Source organism: Apodemus sylvaticus, chromosome 7, assembly GCF_947179515.1.
Source record: "Apodemus sylvaticus chromosome 7, mApoSyl1.1, whole genome shotgun sequence".
NCBI classification, from domain to species: domain Eukaryota; kingdom Metazoa; phylum Chordata; class Mammalia; order Rodentia; family Muridae; genus Apodemus; species Apodemus sylvaticus.
In genome coordinates, this window is record NC_067478.1 from 53,286,977 (window position 1) to 53,307,060 (window position 20,084).

The following is a 20,084-nucleotide window of genomic DNA, read 5'->3' on the forward strand; positions in this document are numbered from 1 at the left end:
GTACCTTTCCTCTTGAAATAAGAAAGTCTTCAGCTTGTTATTTTGCCACTTTGGAGTCTTTTAAAGAGACTTCAGTTTTCAGGGGTCATTGGCATTTTAGAGAGACTTTGTATATTTTGAAGGGTTTACATTTTAAAGAGTTTACATTTTTAAAGAGTTTACATTTTTGTGACTTAAAATTTGAGATGTTTTATATAGGAATATTAATACTATCATACCATCTTGAGGACCAGTGAGAAAGGAAAGTTGTAGTTGAATAGTTGTGTGTGTGTGTGTATGTGTGTGTGTGTGTGTGTGTGTGTGTGTGTGTGTGTGTGTTTGTGTGAAGCTGACAAGAGGTCAGTTGTGCCGGCTAGAATTTTGGCAATTTGACATAACCTAGAGTCATTTGGGGGAAAAAAAGAACCTCGATTAAGAAAAATTCCCCAGGACACTGGCAGGAAGCCAAGCCTGTTGGGCATTTTCTTGATTAATGATTGATGAAGGAGGCCCAGTCCACTCTGAGCGGTGCCAGCCCCGAGGCAGGTGGCCCTGGACTGCATAAGAGTGCAGGTTAACTGAGCTAGCCATGAGTAAGAAACCAGGAAGCAGTGCTCCTCCGTGACCTCTGCATCAGCTCCTGCATCCAGGTTCCTGCCCTGACATCCCCCAATAACAGACTATGATGTTGAACTATAAATTGAAATAAATCCTTTTCTCCCCACATTGCTTTTCGTCCCATGTTTATCACAGCGATAGAAACCCAAACTCCATCATCTATTTTCCTAATCTCTTCTTAGAGTCCCTATATATGCAGAGTAGTTATCCTGTTCAGTCAGTTTTCATCTTCTATAAATTAATTGTTAAAAGCTTAAATTGTATAAGCTCTAGCTAAATTTCTGTCTTTGACATGAATCAATTACAATGGAATTTAATTTTGATTAATACTTCAGTGGTCTTTTTTTTTTTTTTTTGAATAGGGATACAAAGTTTAGTGGTGTTTGTGAACCTCCTACTGTAAGCCCAAAATTTTACTTTGACAGAATGGATAATGACTTTCTTCATAAGCAAAAGGACTTTATAGGCTTATTTTTAAAAGCACTTTATATTATTTTGGGACATTAAACAGTACACTAACTAAGCAACATTTTGATGATTTGAATTCAAGTGAATCAGAAACATATGGGTTGGATTTTCCCTGACACACAAACAGGTTTGAAAAAAAGAGGAAAAAGTCACTGGCAAAATTCAACCTGAGTATTGCCAAATATAAAATGCCTAAAAACAGGGCTTTTAAACCAACATTCTAATGAACCCCAAAATACTATTTTTGTTTTTCCATCCTTAAATTATTCTATAAATTTGTGTTTTAAAAAGAAGGAATTAATTTACTTGGAAGATTTAAACACAAAGGACCAAACAATGGGAAATTACCATGTTGGGATGTTGGAGGGAGATGTAAGTCTTAAAGTGAGGCTAAAGTATTATCTAATTAACTATTTACATATGTATGTAAAAATATATATGTGTATGTTAGGAATGTTCATGAATACCTAGAAAGTCTGAGAATTCTATCTTTGCAATTTAGAATACTGAATATCTTTAGTAATAGAAGATCTAAGCCTGTTTACTAGTTTTTAAATAGTACCTATTTTTTTCTTTTTTTATTCAATATATTTTTTATTTACATTTAAAATGATTTCCCCTTTTCTAGACCCCCACTCCCCGAAAGTCCCATCAGCCCCCTTCCCTTCCCCTGTTTTCCCACCCAACCCTTCCCACTTCCCTGTTCTGGTTTTGCACTATACTGCTTCACTGAGTCTTTCCAGAACAAGGGGCCACTCCTCCGTTCTTCTTGTACCTCATTTGATGTGTGGATTATGTTTTGGGTATTCCAGTTTTCTAGGTTAATATCCACTTATTAGTGAGTGCATACCATGATTCATCTTTTGAGTCTGGGTTGCCTCACTTAGTATGATGTTCTCCAGCTCCATCCATTTGCCTAAAAATTTTATGAATTCATTGTTTCTAATGGCTGAATAGTACTCCATTGTGTAAATATACCACATTTTTTGCATCCACTCTTCTGTTGAGGGTTACCTGGGTTCTTTCCAGCTTCTGGCTATTATAAATAGGGCTGCTATGAACATAGTGGAACATGTATCCTTATTACATGGTGGGGAATCTTCTGGGTATATGCCCAGGAGTGGTATAGCAGGATCTTCTGGAAGTGAGGTGCCCAGTTTTCTGAGGAACCACCAGACTGATTTCCAGAGTGGTTGTACCAATTTGGAACCCCACCAGCAGTGGAGGAGTGTTCCTCTTTCTCCACATCCTTGCCAACATCTGCTGTCTCCTGAATTTTTAATCTTAGCCATTCTGACTGGTGTAAGGTGAAATCTCAGGGTTGTTTTGATTTGCATTTCCCTAATGACTAATGAAGTTGAGCATTTTTTAAGATGCTTCTCCGCCATCCAAAGTTCTTCAGGTGAAAATTCTTTGTTTAACTCTGTACTCCATTTTTAATAAGGTTATTTGGTTTTCTGGAGTCTAACTTCTTGAGTTCTTTATATATATTGGATATTAGCCCTCTATCTGATGTAGGGTTGGTGAAGATTTTTTCCCAATTTGTTGGTTGCCGATTTGCCCTTTTGATGGTGTCCTTTGCTTTACAGAAACTTTGTAATTTTATGAGGTCCCATTTGTCAATTCTTGATCTTAGAGCATAAGCTATTGGTGTTCTGTTCAGGAACTTTCCCCCTGTACCGATGTCCTCAAGGGTCTTCCCCAGTTTCTTTTCTATTAGCTTCAGAGTGTCTGGCTTTATGTGGAAAGCCAGACACTCTGAAGTACCTATTTTTATTATAGAAGCTAATAGCCATCATGAAAGAATGCTGGACAATTTTGAAAGTTATTTTGTACACTGCACAAAATAACTTATATGTAGCCTCAGGATTTTGCAAAGAAAAAGAAAGAGATGTTTGAAATGTTTGCTTTGTTTTGTAGAGACAAACAAATGGAGCTTAGAAAATCATAAATAAAGCATGAAAAAAATTCAGTAAAATATTCTTAAAGTCTCATGACTGATCCATTGCAGCTCATTTGTCAAATTTCTAAAAAGATGACTTCACAAACAGACACATTTCCCACAGGTTCTCTGAGTCACAATTCTGCTTTTGATTTCCAAGATATATTTACACCTGTTTTCCATTTTGCTTTACAGGAAAAGATAAATAAAATTTAATAATATATGTCTCTGTCTTTCTCCTCATTTTGTGATTGAAGTCATTTAACCACTGGACTGTGGTTTGTTCTTGTTGACATGTGGGATACAAAGGCCTTATTTAATTTTTGAGATAATATTTTAAGTATAGCTTATTACATTTTATTCACTTACTTTTGGGTGCATATGTATATGATGGTGGGAGGCTGTGCATACCATGACATGTTCATGGAATTTGGAGGACAGCTTACAAGAATTAGTTCATTCCTTCTGCATGGGGCCTTGGGGATTGAAGACAGGTCATCGGGTCTGGCATAAGGTCACTTTACCCACCAAATCACTTCACTATCCTTCAAGACAATTTTTGTTTTGTCTTGTTTTGTTTTGTTTTGTTTTGTTTTGTTTTAATACATATGTCCCTCACTGTGTCAACCATGGTAGATAAAACTGTAAATGAGAGATACACAATCCCTGACACCATGAAACTGACACTCAGTCAAGCATACAATCACAGATAGGTCCCTGCCATTGATTAAAGCAACAACTATAATTTCCTAGGACTTATGATCTAGTTGCAAAAGTATTCCATATTCAGATTCCATGTTCCTTCCACAATTCTGTTCATTTTCATAACAGTGCCTGCAGCCATTTTATACATTAAAGTTGTTCTTCCCAATTCTAGATGATGAATGTTCCCCAAACCACACCATCACTACCTCTCTCTTCATTTACTAACATCGTTTCTTTTCCTAGGAATAAATTACCTCTTCAGTTTCCATGGCTACTCCTTACATCCTCAAATTTCTCTCTCTCTCTCTCTCTCTCTCTCTCTCTCTCTCTCTCTCTCTCTCTCTCTCTCTCTCTCTCTCTCCCCCTCTCCCTCTACCTCTCCAAAGCCAAGAGTGTAGAAGCCAGCCAACGGTAGAGTGATAGAGTGATTATTTAGCATGAAAGAAAGCCTGAACTCTAACCCAACACCATATAGACCTGGAAGAGTGGCTCATTTCTGTAATCTCAACATACCAGAAGTGGAGGCAGGAGGATAAGATGATGAACATCTCATTGGGTACCTAATATATTGGAGGTCAGTGGGATACAAACGAAACATAGGATTTTGCTTAAAAAGTACGTTCACAGTCCAATGTTGAAAATAAAAAAAAAATGGTCTGTTGACTGTTTGAAGTAATATCCTGTTTTTCACTTTTCTCAGCAGGAGAGGATGGAAGAAATTTGATTAAGAACCCTGAGAACACACACCTTCATTGAGAATGAGCAAAAATGCGAAGAGCTGAAACATCTGGTTATTTCTGTTTATAAGAAAATAATGTCACATGTGTATTTGCTATAAGGGTGCAGTGACTAAAACTAAGGTACCTACAGGGTCCTCAGTCTCCCAAGGCCATGCATGCTTCATTTCTGGTTAAGATCAAATCTAGTCCAAACTATGAGGGATAGAATAGAAGCTACCAGAGAATTAATCCCTGCTAAGTCTGTGTGAATACTGATCAGACACAAGGAAGGAAGTTACTAGAACTAACATGAAGTCATTTTGGGCATGGTAACACTTACCTGCACTCTTAGCACTTGGAAAGTTGAAGCAGAATCATGTGTTTGAAAGCAACCTAGAATTCATTGGACAACCCTGTGTCAAACTAATAAAATGAATCAGTCGAGGGCTTGTGAAAACATGGTTCTTATGCAGATCAACCTACACTACCTGAATATGTTCTAAATTTGACATCTATTTATATTCTGTTTATGATATTTGCCTCAAACTATTTGCATATTTCTTTAAAGACCTATTTATTTTGGGGGTTTGTGTGTATATGTGTGTATGGTTAGTTTGCCCACATGTAAGTCCATGTACCACATGAATAAACTACACAAAATAGGGCATCAGATACTCGAAAACTAGAATTACAGACTTCTGTGAGCTGTCATGTGGGTAGTGGAAAATGAACTGCTGAGCTGTCTCTCAAGGTACCAGACACAGGCACATTTCAAAATTGGGTAGACATAATTAATCTGTATGGGCTTAAATATATGATCTAAATATAAAGAGGCCATTTTGCTCCCCTCTTTGGCTGTCATACTGTGTAAAAAATGGACAATGAGAAATGAGAATTTTTTTTAAAAAAAATTTCCAACTAAAGGAGAAAGAGCTGAAGTCAGAAAAGGAATTTTTCAGAGGAACTTGAAGTAGAGAATAACTTTAAAAAGGAGACTTGACTGTGAGACAGTGCTGGCCTGGTGACCATACTTGGTGGTACTGCTTCATCAAGTGTATCTCTTGTTTCCAAATTAAACCTTTTACTCATATCAAGATAGTGAAGATAGACTGAAATGGGCAGACAGGGGTCATTGGATGTCTTTGTCCCTCTTGCCACTGTGGTCACATTGAATCTTCTCTTTCTGGCTTTTATTATCTTAAAAAAATCTAGATTTCAAAAGTACTTGAGCACAAAAGGGAAGCTAGCCTGGCACACTTGACTATTTTAATATCTTCACAATTGACTACTATAGAAATTTTGAAAAGCACAAAAAGTAGGGCCCAAACCTAAACTTAAATTCTACAAATTTGAAGTATTTAAAAAGAACTTAATGTTAGTTTATTTTAGGCTTAAATGATAAATACTGTAATAGTTTTAAGACATAATTACCCATGAAATATACGAGAAATAAATCAGAGACTATGAGAAACTCAAAATATAAAGGTGAGAACCAGTCCCTGACACTATTGATACTCTTATGCTTGCAGACAGGAGCCTAACATAACTGACCTCTGCGAGCTCTATCCAGCAACCAATGAAAACAGATGCAGAGACTCACAGCCAAACACTAGATGGAACTAGGGAAGTCTTCTGGAAGAGTTGGAGGAAGGATTGGGAAACCTGAAAGGGATAGGGACTCCACAAGATGAGCAGAGTCAAACTAACCTTGACCCAAGGGGTCTCCCAGAGACTGAACCACCAACCAAGGAGCAAGCATGGGCTGGACTCCTGCACATATATAGCAGATATGTAGCTTGATCTTCATACAGGTCCCCCGACAGCTATAGGGGGGCTTTTCCTGAATCTGTTGTCTGTCTATGGATCCTGTTCCCCAAATGGACAGCCTTATCTGACCTCAGTGGGAAAGGATGTGCCTGGTTCTCCAGAGACTCAATGTGCCTGGGCCGGGTGATTCCAAGGGGAAGGTCTCCCCCTTCTCAGAGAAGAAGGGGGACATATGGAAAGGAGTATGGGGTTCTGGGAGGGGGGCTTCGGTCTGGATGTAAAATATATACATACATACATACATACATACATACATACATAGAGTTCTTGGACAGAAAAGAAATCTATAATAAAATGAAATTAAATTGTATAAATAGGGAAAGAAATAGGCAGTTGTGGGGAAAGGTGGTGGGGGAGAGCAAACCTTCAGAAAATGTGTGCGCAGTATGAGGAGGGGAAGGAATTAAAGGAAACAAACAGGCTGATCATGTTTCATAGATTCCTGATTTGTTTAGTTAGACATTTCAGGCGTGTCCCCTAGGAGAACACTGGGATAAGTACACACCACTAATTTAATTTCTTCTCCTTTTGGGCTACATACCAAGGAAGAAACAATTGACTCCACCCCCACAAAGCTGATCTCCCAGTCTGACCATAAGTGTACAGTGAGAATTATTGGAAACTCATTTAAATACATTTTCCCTCATTTTACATTTATGACACTTAAATGTGATGATTTTCAACAATAAATTCAAATCCAGAAGTAGGAAACATCCTACAATGCAACCCGGTTGATTTGCTTACCTCTTTTAATTCAGTGCCACAAATGAAAACATCTGTAGAAAATATTTTACTTGTAGGGCAGAAGAGTCCAAGACTTTATCTAAGAATACTTCCAATGAGAACTATTTTTTTTCGATCAAGATTTGGGGGCACATGAAACATTTACTCAATGAACCTTATGACATATTTAATTTGTGACTGCCCTCTCAGTCCTTGGAGTCACACATTGTTTATGGTGTCGCAGACAGGCTATGAAGCTAGTTATAGGAGAAACAGAACCATCAGGAAATCTTAGCATATGCAGCTGTTACTGCTGCTGAGAGACCCCAGACAGACACTAATTGGGTTTAAGTGTGCAGTCTATTATGACAAGAAAACACTACAGCAAGCAGAACTGAGTCACATTCTAAATACAATATCCTGTGCCTGATTCTTGGAAAAACAACGGGCAGTGAAGCTTTAATAAGGCTATCGTTGGCTCAACAGGCACTTTGAACCCCATGCTTTCTGAGTCTATGTGTAACACTAGAAGGATGTAGGGCTTGAGATAATAGATATCCACATAGGATGTTTTGAAATACTTAAAAAGTTCAAAACAAACTAATATACTATTGAATAATAATATTCTACCTTTCTATCATGACAAATATAATTTTGAGTGGCCTAAAAGTATAGGTTTAATTCATAGTGTTTGGATTCTATGTGATCAAGGCCTAACAAGGTTCTAAAAAAATGGCTTAGGCTTCCCTGGCCTTATTTGATTGTACCAGTGTTCTTTCTGTATAGTCTACAGATGCTGGTCCATTTGTCTGAAAAGTCCATCCCTACAACGTCTACCACTAATCATGTCTTCCTTGTCTTTTGGAGTACTGTTCAGTTCCACTCTTCTTCCCCCATATCACAGCAGACTCGGTAACATCACCATGTGGCCATCACCTTGGGTCTCACCCTTGGCAAATTTCAGGAAGCCATTTCTGCATTTGCTTACTGCCACTGTATCTCTGGCATCAAAACACAGCACATAGTAGGTCTTTGGTGAACACATGTGTGCAGAAAAATAGAATTTTATTTGAAGTTCCTAAAGTGACCCCTCCATGGTTGATACTAGAGCAATTATCTTTGACCAAATGTCACAGCATGTTAACTAGCCCCTGACAGTACACTGTGTGATTTTTTTCATGACCCTTGCTCCATCAGTATCCTCTCTCCTTCCTTGTATTATTTATTGCCAATTCGTCTATTTACTGGCCACATCCAATATATTCTTTTTAGACATATATTTGGATAAAAACAAGTGTGTGACTCCTAAAAACACAACCAAGCCGTAGGTCCACAGCACTTCTCATGATGTTATAGTGCAGTAGTGTTACTAGTTTCTATATGTGGCTTTAACACTGACTGAAAAATCTCCTGAGAGCACAAGTGGTACCTATGCTCCCCACCGCTGCTCAAAGCCAGGCAATTCATGCATATAAGATAAATACAACTCCATGTGCTGATTTATCGATATTTTGCATTATCCTGAGGGATGTGTTGTCTCCAACATAAGTAATAACACAAAAAGCCATGGGTTTAAGCAAAGTCCTATTAAAAACATTCAGGTAAGAACTTACCATCCCCCGTCTCTGCACAGAGCTGTAAGCCCAAATTGTTCTGTGGATTAATCACCCAATGATTGCTGGTCACAGTGATATCAAAGACAAGCCAACCCACATCTAAAGCTTGTGTCTTCCTTGTATCTAGCAGAAAAAGATCTGCATCCCTAAGGAGAGAGGAATGAAAAATAAATTAAAGGTTTGAACGAAGGTCATAATTTCTCATATGAAAGTGAAAATATTTTTAAAAGCACTTTTAAAGTAACATGAGTTAAATAAAGAACAAGGAAACAGGTGACTCCAATGGCGAGCTGTAAGACAACCATTGCCCACCGCTCAACCCAAACCCGGGACTTATTAAGACTATCTGACAGTCATTTTTGTCTTTCTATTTCTCATTGTCATTTCATGCTAACTTAATGGTCTTAATTTGGTCCCTGGTCATTAGGGCTCCCTCCAACAAACATCTGTAAGTATGTACTCCTTAACAAGAAAGAGCAAAGAGAAGGAAAAGAATTAAAATGAATTGAGACAGAAATGAAAGTAGCTGCTCCAGTTTGGATGAACACAGACTCCCGGAGGAGCGCAGGCAGGGGAGGTGTCAGCATCTGTTTAGGGATAATTGATCATGGAGTGTGCCACTCCATGAAGAGGCAAGTCTCGTGAGTGGAGGGGCTCAACCCATAGTGACAACGCGTGTCCTTCCCCTGTGGGTCTACATTCCCTTGGAATAATCATGGCAGTGAACAGGAATGCATGTACACTTGAACAATCTGAGTAACTTCATGATTATTAGCATTTGTGAATATATGTTGACTCTTAATTGTGCTATTAAATTTATGAGCATATGTCTGTTAAATTACAGAGAATAGTTACATATGGTCTTCTTCTACTACTGCAGTCTAAATGCTGCCCAGTCCTGCCATTTTATCTTTAAGGTGTCACTTTACATTAATGAGGCTGGGGCTCAAATTAAACATCATAAAATGCTGAAACTCTGCCAACATAAAAAAAATCACTAGATTCATTTTTAAGTGAACTTTCCTACTGTTTTGAATCCTTTTATTAAAGAGCATATTATAGAGAGAAAAGAAAAGCTGTGTTGTAACAAACTCCATAATGCCTCTTCAAAGATGTCTCAAAAATAGAGAAATTTTGAATAAGTCACACACAGATGTAGAAAGAACAAAAATCAAAGTATTTCTGACAAAAATGAAAGTGAAACTCTGAATCAATATTTTAGGCACTTCATGGTCGCTTGGCCAGTTTTACTTGGTTTATAGTACTCACTGAACAGTGAGAGAAATTAAAGTTAAGTGAATAAGACAATCAGATTGTCTAGTTACCACATACTGCACTATAAGTATTCATGGTTTTTAGCAGAGAAATGCTGCAGACATGCTGAAGTCTGACACAGTTTGTAGTTAGACATATCACAGACTTCTGAGGAACACGAAGTGCAAGGCAGGAAGAGTCACATCGTCCTTGAGATTTCCAGACCCATTTCTTTCATTCACACTCGACAACATCAATGATTCTTTTTCCTCTCCTAACTTGGGGAGGCCACCAAATATATAGAATAGGTAAAATATTAATAAAATTAGGATTCCTCATAGCTTTAAGGTATTTGATAATCATCTCTGAAGTTGAATTCTTTTTAACTAACCACCCTACTCACTTCTTAAAATCAAGTCACCGCATGTTGGAAAAGACTCAAAGGCTACACAGCTTTCAAGATTTGCTCCTTTTTGAAATATTATTAGTTTCCCAATCATTTCTTCAAAGATAGTGGCCCCAATCATTGAAGCACTTGAAAAACAATAGATTAAAAAGAGATGGCTTTGGATGTACAGTACATGTAAGTGTACATGTATGCATTTGGAGGCCAAAACTTCATATCAACTGCTTTCCTCAATCAGTCACTATGTTGTTTCCTGAGATGGGATCTCTCCTGAGCCTAGAGATCACTTATTTGAAGGGGCTGGCCTGGGTGACCCAGGGGCACTCCTGCATTTGACCCTCAGCTCGGGGATAGTTGCTGTGCATCACTTCACCCAGCTTTTTATTTTTATTTTTTGACATAGGAGTGAGGGTCCAAACGCAAGTCGTCAGGCTTAAATGGCAAACACTTTATCAATAATGATGTCTCCCCAGAGCCCTCAAAGGCGTCATTTTGATAGATTACATCAACAAAGTTCTATAGATCACCTTTTAGGTGATATTTTCTCTTATTTTAAAATGGTATTTCATCACCTTTCCATAAAGAAAAAAACACCTAAGACCAAGTCACAAATCATTCTAATTTGTCCATCATTGTTAATAACTATAGATTTAATGCATATGTGTAGGGGGAAAATCATGCCACAGGACTTGTTCAAGCTCTAAACATCTGCATTTTTTCAGTGACAAATTGCAAGACACCAAACAACAAATCCAAAAGGTTTGTTTCCAAAACCATGCATTCTAGCTCACCTCTGAACAGTTTGGATAGTCAACTGACTTCAGGTATCAACAAGTTTTCCTATTCTTGAACAAAACTATTTTATTTTGGTCACTTCTTTTGTTTCTCCTTTTTCTATTTACATAAAAACTTCCTCATTAGCTTCAGACAATAAAATTTGCTTTAGGGTAATAAACTATGCTGCCAATGGACACAATGACAGCCATTCTGTGACTTCATTCATGTAACTCCATTCACAATTGTAACAAAATAAACCCTTTCTATGTATACACAAAATTAGGCTAGGTGTGAATTCCTTTAAATTATAAAATCTCTCTACAAAAAAACTTTTATCACTAAGACTATTTTAAGAAGCCTTATCATTTCCCATGAATAGTATACAATAAACCTGTTATATTTGACTTTTTTCCCTGGGGATCGAACTTAGGATCGATCGCTAGTCAAGAGCTCCAGCACTGTGCCAGTACTTTGACTGGTAGAGAATAAATTCTTTTTGTTTCAAGGTAGTCCACACTTTTAGTAGTTTGCTATAGCAACTTCAAGGAATCCATATACTTATTGAAATGGAAGATTCCCCACGTGAAACAGAGAGTTCACTAATATCAAGTACTGAGGAAAGCACGTCTTAAGATCCTTGGGCAATGCGACTATCAGTGGATAATAGGAAACATTAATGGAGTTTTAGAAATCCAATTGCTGAGACGTGAATGAGAAAGTGACAGGATTGGAGTGTAATTGGGGGGGGGCTAAGGGACAATCAATTAGGAGAGGCTGTCCATTAAATGATAAATAATGTTGTTTGTATGGTACATTTAAATACATATTCATAAGATAAAGTGTCTACTATGTTAACCAAGATAAACTTGGGTAGAAGATATTGAATCTCCTTTAAAACCAGCATGTACTGTTATGTCTCCATAGCACTACATTCTTAGTTCAAATACAAAACTTCTTATTGAATCAAATCACTTGACAAGAGGCAGGGGATAAGCTAATATGCTTACTTTTGATCATAAACTAACAATTACAGTAACATTTGTACTGCTCTTATTTTATATTCTTTTGACCTTGCAATACACAGCATCTCCATTTGCATTTTTCTGCATAGTTCTATGAAAGGTGCTGTATGACATAATTATAGATAATGTATTTTCTTGCTTCCTTTTCAATGTGACTGACACACATTTCACATTGATATTTTCCCACTACGTAAAGCAGGACTGTAAGATTTTTGGATCCTCTGTGCCTTTGTTAGACTTTCCACTGCAGAGATAAAACACTGATCAAAAGAAACTTCCAGAATAAAGATTTCATATTCTAACAAAACAACTCTACCAGCTGGAAGACAAATCTTCAAACACATGATCCTATAAGTGACATTTTATATTAAAACAGAATGTAGCCAAGAAGAGCTTGGAGAAAGCCAGGACATTCACCATTCTCCTTCGTCTCTACAAGGTGTAGTCACATCTCCACACCTCCCAGCCATCCTCAAATTGAAACTCTTTAATCGTCTTTCATTGACTTTTTTTCTTTGAATAACTTATAATTTCTAGGAAAATAATTCATTTACATGATGTCCACATCATAATTTATGAGGGAAGGAAATTACTGGGGTCAGGAACTCAAAGTTGGTGACATAATCAGTTACCAAACAAAAAAATCCTCATCTGTCTCATTACATAAATATTGCCACCACACTCCTGAAGAATTAATCGAACACTGAGCTCACTAACTAAACATGTCACAATAATAAATCATAGTTTTTGAACTTTGTCTTAAAGTTTTCCCAGGCCCCAATGGATACATCTACCAGACACTCCAACACCAAAGACTCAGGGAATACAGCAGAAGAGTGGATACAGAGATTGTAAGAGGATCATGGAGTTTGCCATGAGATGCTGTAATGCCAGAGGCTACATCCACAAAGTCTCGTCAATTTAACTGCTTAAACCTGAGCCAAACAAGAATGGCAGAAATGGATGAACCAAAAAGAATGAGGAAAGCCCCAGAGGCCTCAACCCTACACAAAGAATGGGCAACTAGATAGGCAAAGAGTGGGAAAAAATAGTTTTCCTGGGGAAAAGCATCACAGTTGGTTGTCCAATACCAAATAGTCAACCCTGAAAGCACATGCACAGACAACATTAGACACACTGAGTAGGTTGTATACAGGAATAGATAGATAGATAGATAGATAGATAGATAGATAGATAGATAGATAGATTAATAGACTAATAGATAGATATGTTATATATAGATATCTATAGTAGGTTGTACTTAGAAATATTATATATATTATACATATATATAATTTTGCATACTTTTATATATTTAGATTTTATATTATAATAGATATAATATATTCCTAAATATAGCATATATATATATATATATAACAACAATGAAAAATGCCATGAACTTGAAACACAGCAGGAGGAAGATGTGGAAGGGCATGAAGAGAGGAAAGGCATGGGACAATGGTCTAATTATATTGTAATCTCAAAGATAAAAGAAAAATATGGAAAAAAGGTAAAGTTTAGATTGTATGCTGTTTTTAGATGTTTTTAGATGACCCTTACTATTTCTTACAAAACAAACACAGACTTCTAAAATTCTGAAAATCATAAGAGAATCAGTATTCCAGAATATCTAATTCTGTCTCATATTTTAAATATTGAGATTTTAAAAGTGAGCAATTGTAATCAGAATCTTTATTGTTGGTTAAAGGAGATGCCTGGGGTCTTAGTAGGTTTAGTAGGACACACTATACAAACTCAGCATAACCACATATCCAATGCCTATAGTATACACCCAGATCCCACATCATCCCTATCAATGTGAGAACGAAAAATACATTCAGACATTGACAAATGTCCCCTAGGGAGCTATGTGGCCCCAGTTGAGAACAGCTAATAGAAAAAAAAAAGCTTGATGCCTGTATACCAAGAAATATAAGCTGTGCCTGACTGCTATCCAGCACTAACAGAATCAACTCCATCTCCTTCAAGAGTCCGTCTCTGCTCTGCTATTCTCATGAGGCCAGGAAATCTTCCAGCGTAGAAACTGTCAACATACATTTATTTGAAGACTGTCCACAGAAGAATCCCAAGTCTTAAAGAAGCAAAAAGGGGGAGAGATGGTGTGGATGGGAAGCTGACTGTGGACTGAAATGCTGACAGCCAAGCTAAATACCCCAAGGAGTGAGGGCAACTAATGACATCGAGAAGTCTAGCCTAAATGTTTGTGCAATGGAGTACAGGAATGTATGCCCATAGAGCATTAGACTCCTAAAAGGCTCATTTGTGTGTGTATGTATGTGTGTGTGATTTTTAATTCAAATGTAGCACTTTTGTTACAGCACCAGACATATGTGTCTGCTAAATGTACATCACTACCTATGTTACTGTTAATCATTTTGTTTGTATAATACGATTTAATTAATAACTTATTTAGGCCTTTTAGCATTTTAATGTATATTTTAAAGTTAATATTCACCCCTTCATCCGCCTAAAGAAAGTTCCTATCCACCCTAAACAGTAAGCCCTGGAGCCCTCCTCTGAAGCCTGGCCCCCACCCACATGAAGAACTCATTTCCCTTCATTCACATTTCCACATCACTTAGTGCATACTTACATCATAGTTCTTAGCACATTGTATTATTGTTATTAAAGTCTGTGTGAGGCGAGCTGTCTACATCCAATGTCCCCCAGGCTATGAGCTTTTGAGATCTTATTTACTCTGCCTTAGGTCCTCTGTGCTTGCTCAACAAAAGCGTGCGTGTGGTGCTCAGCTGCATGATCTGGAAAATTTAATAGTGTGGAAACCTCATTTCTCAATAATGTCAATATATGAGGTGTGACTGAAGAGCGGTGCGTTCTATATGAGATTTGGAGTTGTTGGTTTTATATAAAACGATTAAAATAAATGAAATGATAGAAAAATGTGTTACCTCTTTAGCAGGAAAAATAAAGACTTGGATACCTATCAGAACACTTCTTTAAATTGCACACATTTAAATGTGCATGAGCATGAATCGGGAATGTAAGACATGGCAGGAATAAAATCTGTAATGTAAAGAGTTGTAAGTTCTATAGACGAAACAAGTAGGAAAGTAGATGACATTGTGGCTCTGAACACTTTTCAGTGATTCCTTAACTGATAGAGGATTCGCAAGCTAGCTGGCTAATAGATCAACTGAGGTCTCGAACCTAAAACATATCCAAACATTAGTCTAAGTGAAAGCAAAGTTTCATACACACACACACACACTCATACACACATGAAGGCAGGACCTTAGGTACAGTGAGCTCCCATATTAGATAATGCATACATTCTATCAAATGTACTGAACCAAAAGGTACAATCAATAAGAATCTCAACTGCTTCTGAGTTTTCCTGAAAATACTGCATTAAAAATGTACAATTCTGAGGCTGGAGAGATAGCTCACTGGTTAATAGCACTGGCTGCTCTTCCTGAGATCCTGAGTTCAATTCTCAGCAACCACATAGTAGCTCACAACCATCTGTAATGGGATCTAAAGCCCTCTTCTGATGTGTCTGAATATAATGACAGTGTACACACATACATAAAATAAATAAATCTTTTTTAAAAATTTCAGTTCTGGTGATAAAAGCTTTGAGAGGTGGTATACATTTTGAAAATATAAGAAATAACTATTTTCTTTTCCTACCTCTATTTTACTTATTTAAATATCAGCATGTATATATGCATATATGCATATGTATATATATATATATATAAAACAAGCTGCATACAATAAATGATTTTGAAGATTTATTTGAATCTTAAAATTACTTTTTGCATTGCAATTCTTTCTCTTTAAACTGGGATCATATACTGTGGAATGTAGGCTTTTACCTTGGTTTTTGTCTCACGAAATTAAAGTCAAATTAGCATGAAAAAATTCAATAAAATAAAAAAAGAGAAAATATAAGTTGTTGATTTTCATTGGGGAAAATTCCTTCCATTGCTTAAGAAATACAAGAGAAACTTATTTTTAAATCCTTATATTTTGGCATTAGTCTTTACTGAGGAGCAGTTGGGAATTCTACTTAGCATGTATAAAGTTATTTCTCTCTAACCCTCTCTCTTTCTTTCTCTTTCTCTTTCTCTTTCCCTTTCCCTTCCCCTTTCTCATTCTCTTTCACTTCTTTCTCTTTCTCTGCATGTGTATGTCCAAAACCCTCATAATCACACAGATTAATTGGCTTGTATTGGTTAGCTTTCCATTAATACAATGAAATATTTAAAATAATAAATATATAACTGCCATCTCATACACAAATTGGTACTGTAAAAGTGTAGGAGGAATTCTTAATAACTATTCACTCCTTTTCATTTTTAGACATATTTTTGACATTTTTACTCATGTCTATATGTATACATCTGCATATCAGGTGTCAGTAGAGGTCAGTCAGAAGAGAGATTCAGTTAGACTTAAAGGTGGTTATGGACTGCCTGACATGGTGCTAGGAGCCAAAATATGGTCCTCTACAAGATTGAGAGTTCTTGGTAGACCTATCAGAATTTCACCAGACTTTTCACCAGAGACTATGAAAGACAGAAGAGCCTGAGCAGATGTCATACAGACCCTAAGGGAACACAAATGACAACACAGACTGCTATATCCAACAAATCTCTCAATTACCATAAATTGAGAAACCAAGTTATTCCATGACAAAAACAAATTTACACAGTATCTTTCCACAAATCCAGCCCCTCAAAGGCTAATGAATGGAAAACACCAGCAAAAGGAGAGAAACTACACACTAGAAAAAGCAAGAAATTAATCTTATTTCAACAAATCAAAAAGAAGATAACCACACAAACATAAAAATTACATCAAAAATAGCAGGAAGCAACAATCACTATTCCTTAACATCAATGGACTCAATTCCCCAATAAAAAGACATAGACTAACAGAGTGGATACCTAAACAGGTCCCAATATTGTACTGCATACATGAAACACATCTCAGTGCCAAAGACAAATACTACCTCAGAGTAAAAGGATGGAAAACAGTTTTCCAAGCAAATGGTACCAGGAAACAAGCTGGATAGCCATTCCTTTTTTTTTTTTCCTTCTTTTATCATTTTATTTCCCTTTTGTTTCTTTTTTATTCAATATTTTTTATTTACATTTCAAATGATTTCCCCTTTCCTGGATCCCCACTCCCCGAAAGTCCCATAAGCCCTCTTCCCTCCCCCTGTTCCCCCATCCACCCCTTCCCACTTCCCTGTTCTGGTATTCCCCTATACTGCTGCACTGAGCCTTTCCAGGACGAGGGGCCAAGGAGTAGCCATTCTAATATCCAATAAAATAGACTTTCAACCAAAAGTCATCAAAAAAAGACACAGAAAGACACCTTATACTCATCAAAGGAAAATCTACCAAGACAAACTCTCAATTCTGAACATCTATGCTCCAAATACAAGGGCACCCTCATTCATAAAAGAAACTTTACTAAAGCTTAAAACACACATTGCATCTCACACAATAATTGTGGATGATTTCAACACCCTCCTCTCCTCAATGGACAGATCAGGGACACACAAACTAAAAAGAGTCACAGTGAAACTAGCAGAAGTTTTGTACCAAATGGATTTAATAGGTATCTATAGAACATTTCATGCTAAATCAAAAGAATATACCTTCTTTTTAGCATGTCATGGTTCTTTCTCCAAAATTGACCATATAATTGGTCACAAAAAGGCCTCAACAGATAATCAAACTAATCCCATGCCTCCCATCAGATCACTATGGACTAAGGGGAGTCTTCAATAGCAAAAAAAATTAAAAAATAAAAAACCCAGAAAGCCCACATATACAGATACATGGAAGCTGAACAGTGTTCTACTCAATGATACGTTGGTCAAGGAATAACCAAATAAGGAAAGAAATCAAAACCTTTTTAGAATTTAATGAAAATGAAGGCATAACATACCAAATTTATGGGACACAATGAAAGCAGTGCTAAGAGGAAAACTCATACCTCTGAGTGCCTCCAAAAAGAAGCTGGAGAGAGCATACACTAGCAGCTTAACAGCACACCTGAAAGCTTTAGAACAGAAAAAAGCTAATACACACAAGAGGAGTAGAAGGCAGAAAAATCATCAAACTCAGGGCTGAAATCAACCAAATTGAAACAAAAAGAGCTATACAAAGAATCAACAAAACTAAGAGCTGATTCTTTGAGAAAATCAACAAGATAGATAAACCTTTAGCCAGACTAACTAGAGGGCACAGAGACAATATTCAAATTAACAAAATCAGAAATGAAAAGGGAGATATAACAACAGAAATGGGAAATTCAAAAAATCATCAGATATTACTACAAAAGCCTATACTCAACACAATTGGAAAATCTCGATGAAATGGACAATTTCCTAAACAGATATCAAATACCAAAGTTAAATCAGAATCAGATAGACCATCTAAACCATCCCATAACCCCTAAAGAAATAAAAGTGGTTATTGACAGTCTCCCAACCAAAAAAAGCACAGGACCTGATGGTTTTAATGCAGAATTCTATCAGACCTTCCAAGAAGACCTAACACCAATACTCTTCAAACTATTCCACAAAACAGAAACAGAAGGAAAACTACTCAACTTGTTCTATGAAGCCACAATTTTGCTAATAATAAAACCACACAAAGATCCAACAAAGAAAGAGAACTTCAGACCAATTTCCCTTATGAATATCAATGCAAGAATACTCAATAAAATTCTTCCCACCAAATCCAAAAGCATATTAAAATGATCATTCACCATGATCAAGTAGGCTTCATCCCAGGGATGCAGGGATGGTTTTGATATATGGAAATCCATCAATGCAATCCACTACATAAACAAACTTAAAGAAAAAGAAACCACATGGTCATTTCATTAGATGCTGAAAAAGCATTTGACAAAATTCAGCATCCTTTCATGTTAAAAGTCTTGGAAAGAATGGGAATTCAAGGCCAATACCTAAACATAGTAAAAGCAATATTTAGCAAACCAGTAGCCAACATCAAACTAAATGAAGAGAAACTTGAAGCAATTCCACTGAAATCAGGAACTAGACAAGGCTGCACTTTCTCTCCATATTTACTCAATATAGTACTTGAAGTTCTAGCTAGAGCAATTAGACAACAAAAGGAGGCTAAAGGGATACAAATTAGAAAGGAAGAAATCAAATCATCACTATTTGCAGATGGTATGATAGTATACTTAAGCAACCCAAAAAAAAAAGCTCCACCAAAGAACTCCTACAGCTCCTAAACAACTTCAGCAAAGTGGCTGGATATAAAATTAACTCAAGCAAATCAGGAGCCTTCCTATACTCAAAGGATAAACAGGCTGAGAAAGAAATTAGGGAAATGACACCCTTCACAATAGCCACAAACAAAATAAAGTATCTTGGAGTGACTCGAACCAAACAAGTGAAAGATCTGTATGACAAGAATTTCAAGTCTCTGAAGAAAGAAATTGAAAAAGACCTCAGAAGATGGAAAAATCTTCTGTGCTCGTGAATTGGCAGGATTAATATATTAAAAACGGCCATTTTGCCAAAAGCAATCTACAAACTCAATGCAGTCTCCATCAAAATCCCATAGAGTTCTTCATAGAGTTAGAAAGAGCAATTCTCAAATTCATCTGGAATAACCAAAAACCCAGGATAGCTAAACTATTCTCAACAGTAGCAGAACCTCTGGGGAATCAGTATCCTAGACCTCAAGCAGTACTACAGAGCAATAGTGTTAAAAACTGCATGGTATTGCTACAGTGACAGGCAGGTAGATCAATCAAATAGAATTGAAGACCCAGAAATGAACTGACACACCTATGGTCACTTGATCTTTCACAAAGGAGCTACAACCATCCAGTGGAAAAATGATAGTCTTTTCAACAAATAGTGCTGGTTCTGGTTCAACTGGAGGCTAGTATGCAGAAGACTGCAAATCAGTTCCTTCTTATCTCCTTGTACTAAGCTCAAGTCCAAGTGTATCAAGGACCTCCACATAAAACTAGACACACTGA

The 20,084-nt window shown here is 36.8% G+C and overlaps 1 protein-coding gene across 2 annotated transcripts in view; it reads right to left on the reverse strand.

The window, feature by feature from the left end:
* Bmp5 (bone morphogenetic protein 5) overlaps window positions 1-20,084 on the reverse strand; it is a 146,312-nt gene that overhangs the window by 60,136 nt on the left and 66,092 nt on the right. For both annotated transcript variants that reach the window (XM_052189424.1, XM_052189423.1), the window contains exon 3: window positions 8,595-8,743. In XM_052189424.1, the coding sequence (XP_052045384.1) occupies window positions 8,595-8,743 (149 nt within the window). The remainder of the gene's footprint in view (window positions 1-8,594; window positions 8,744-20,084) is intronic.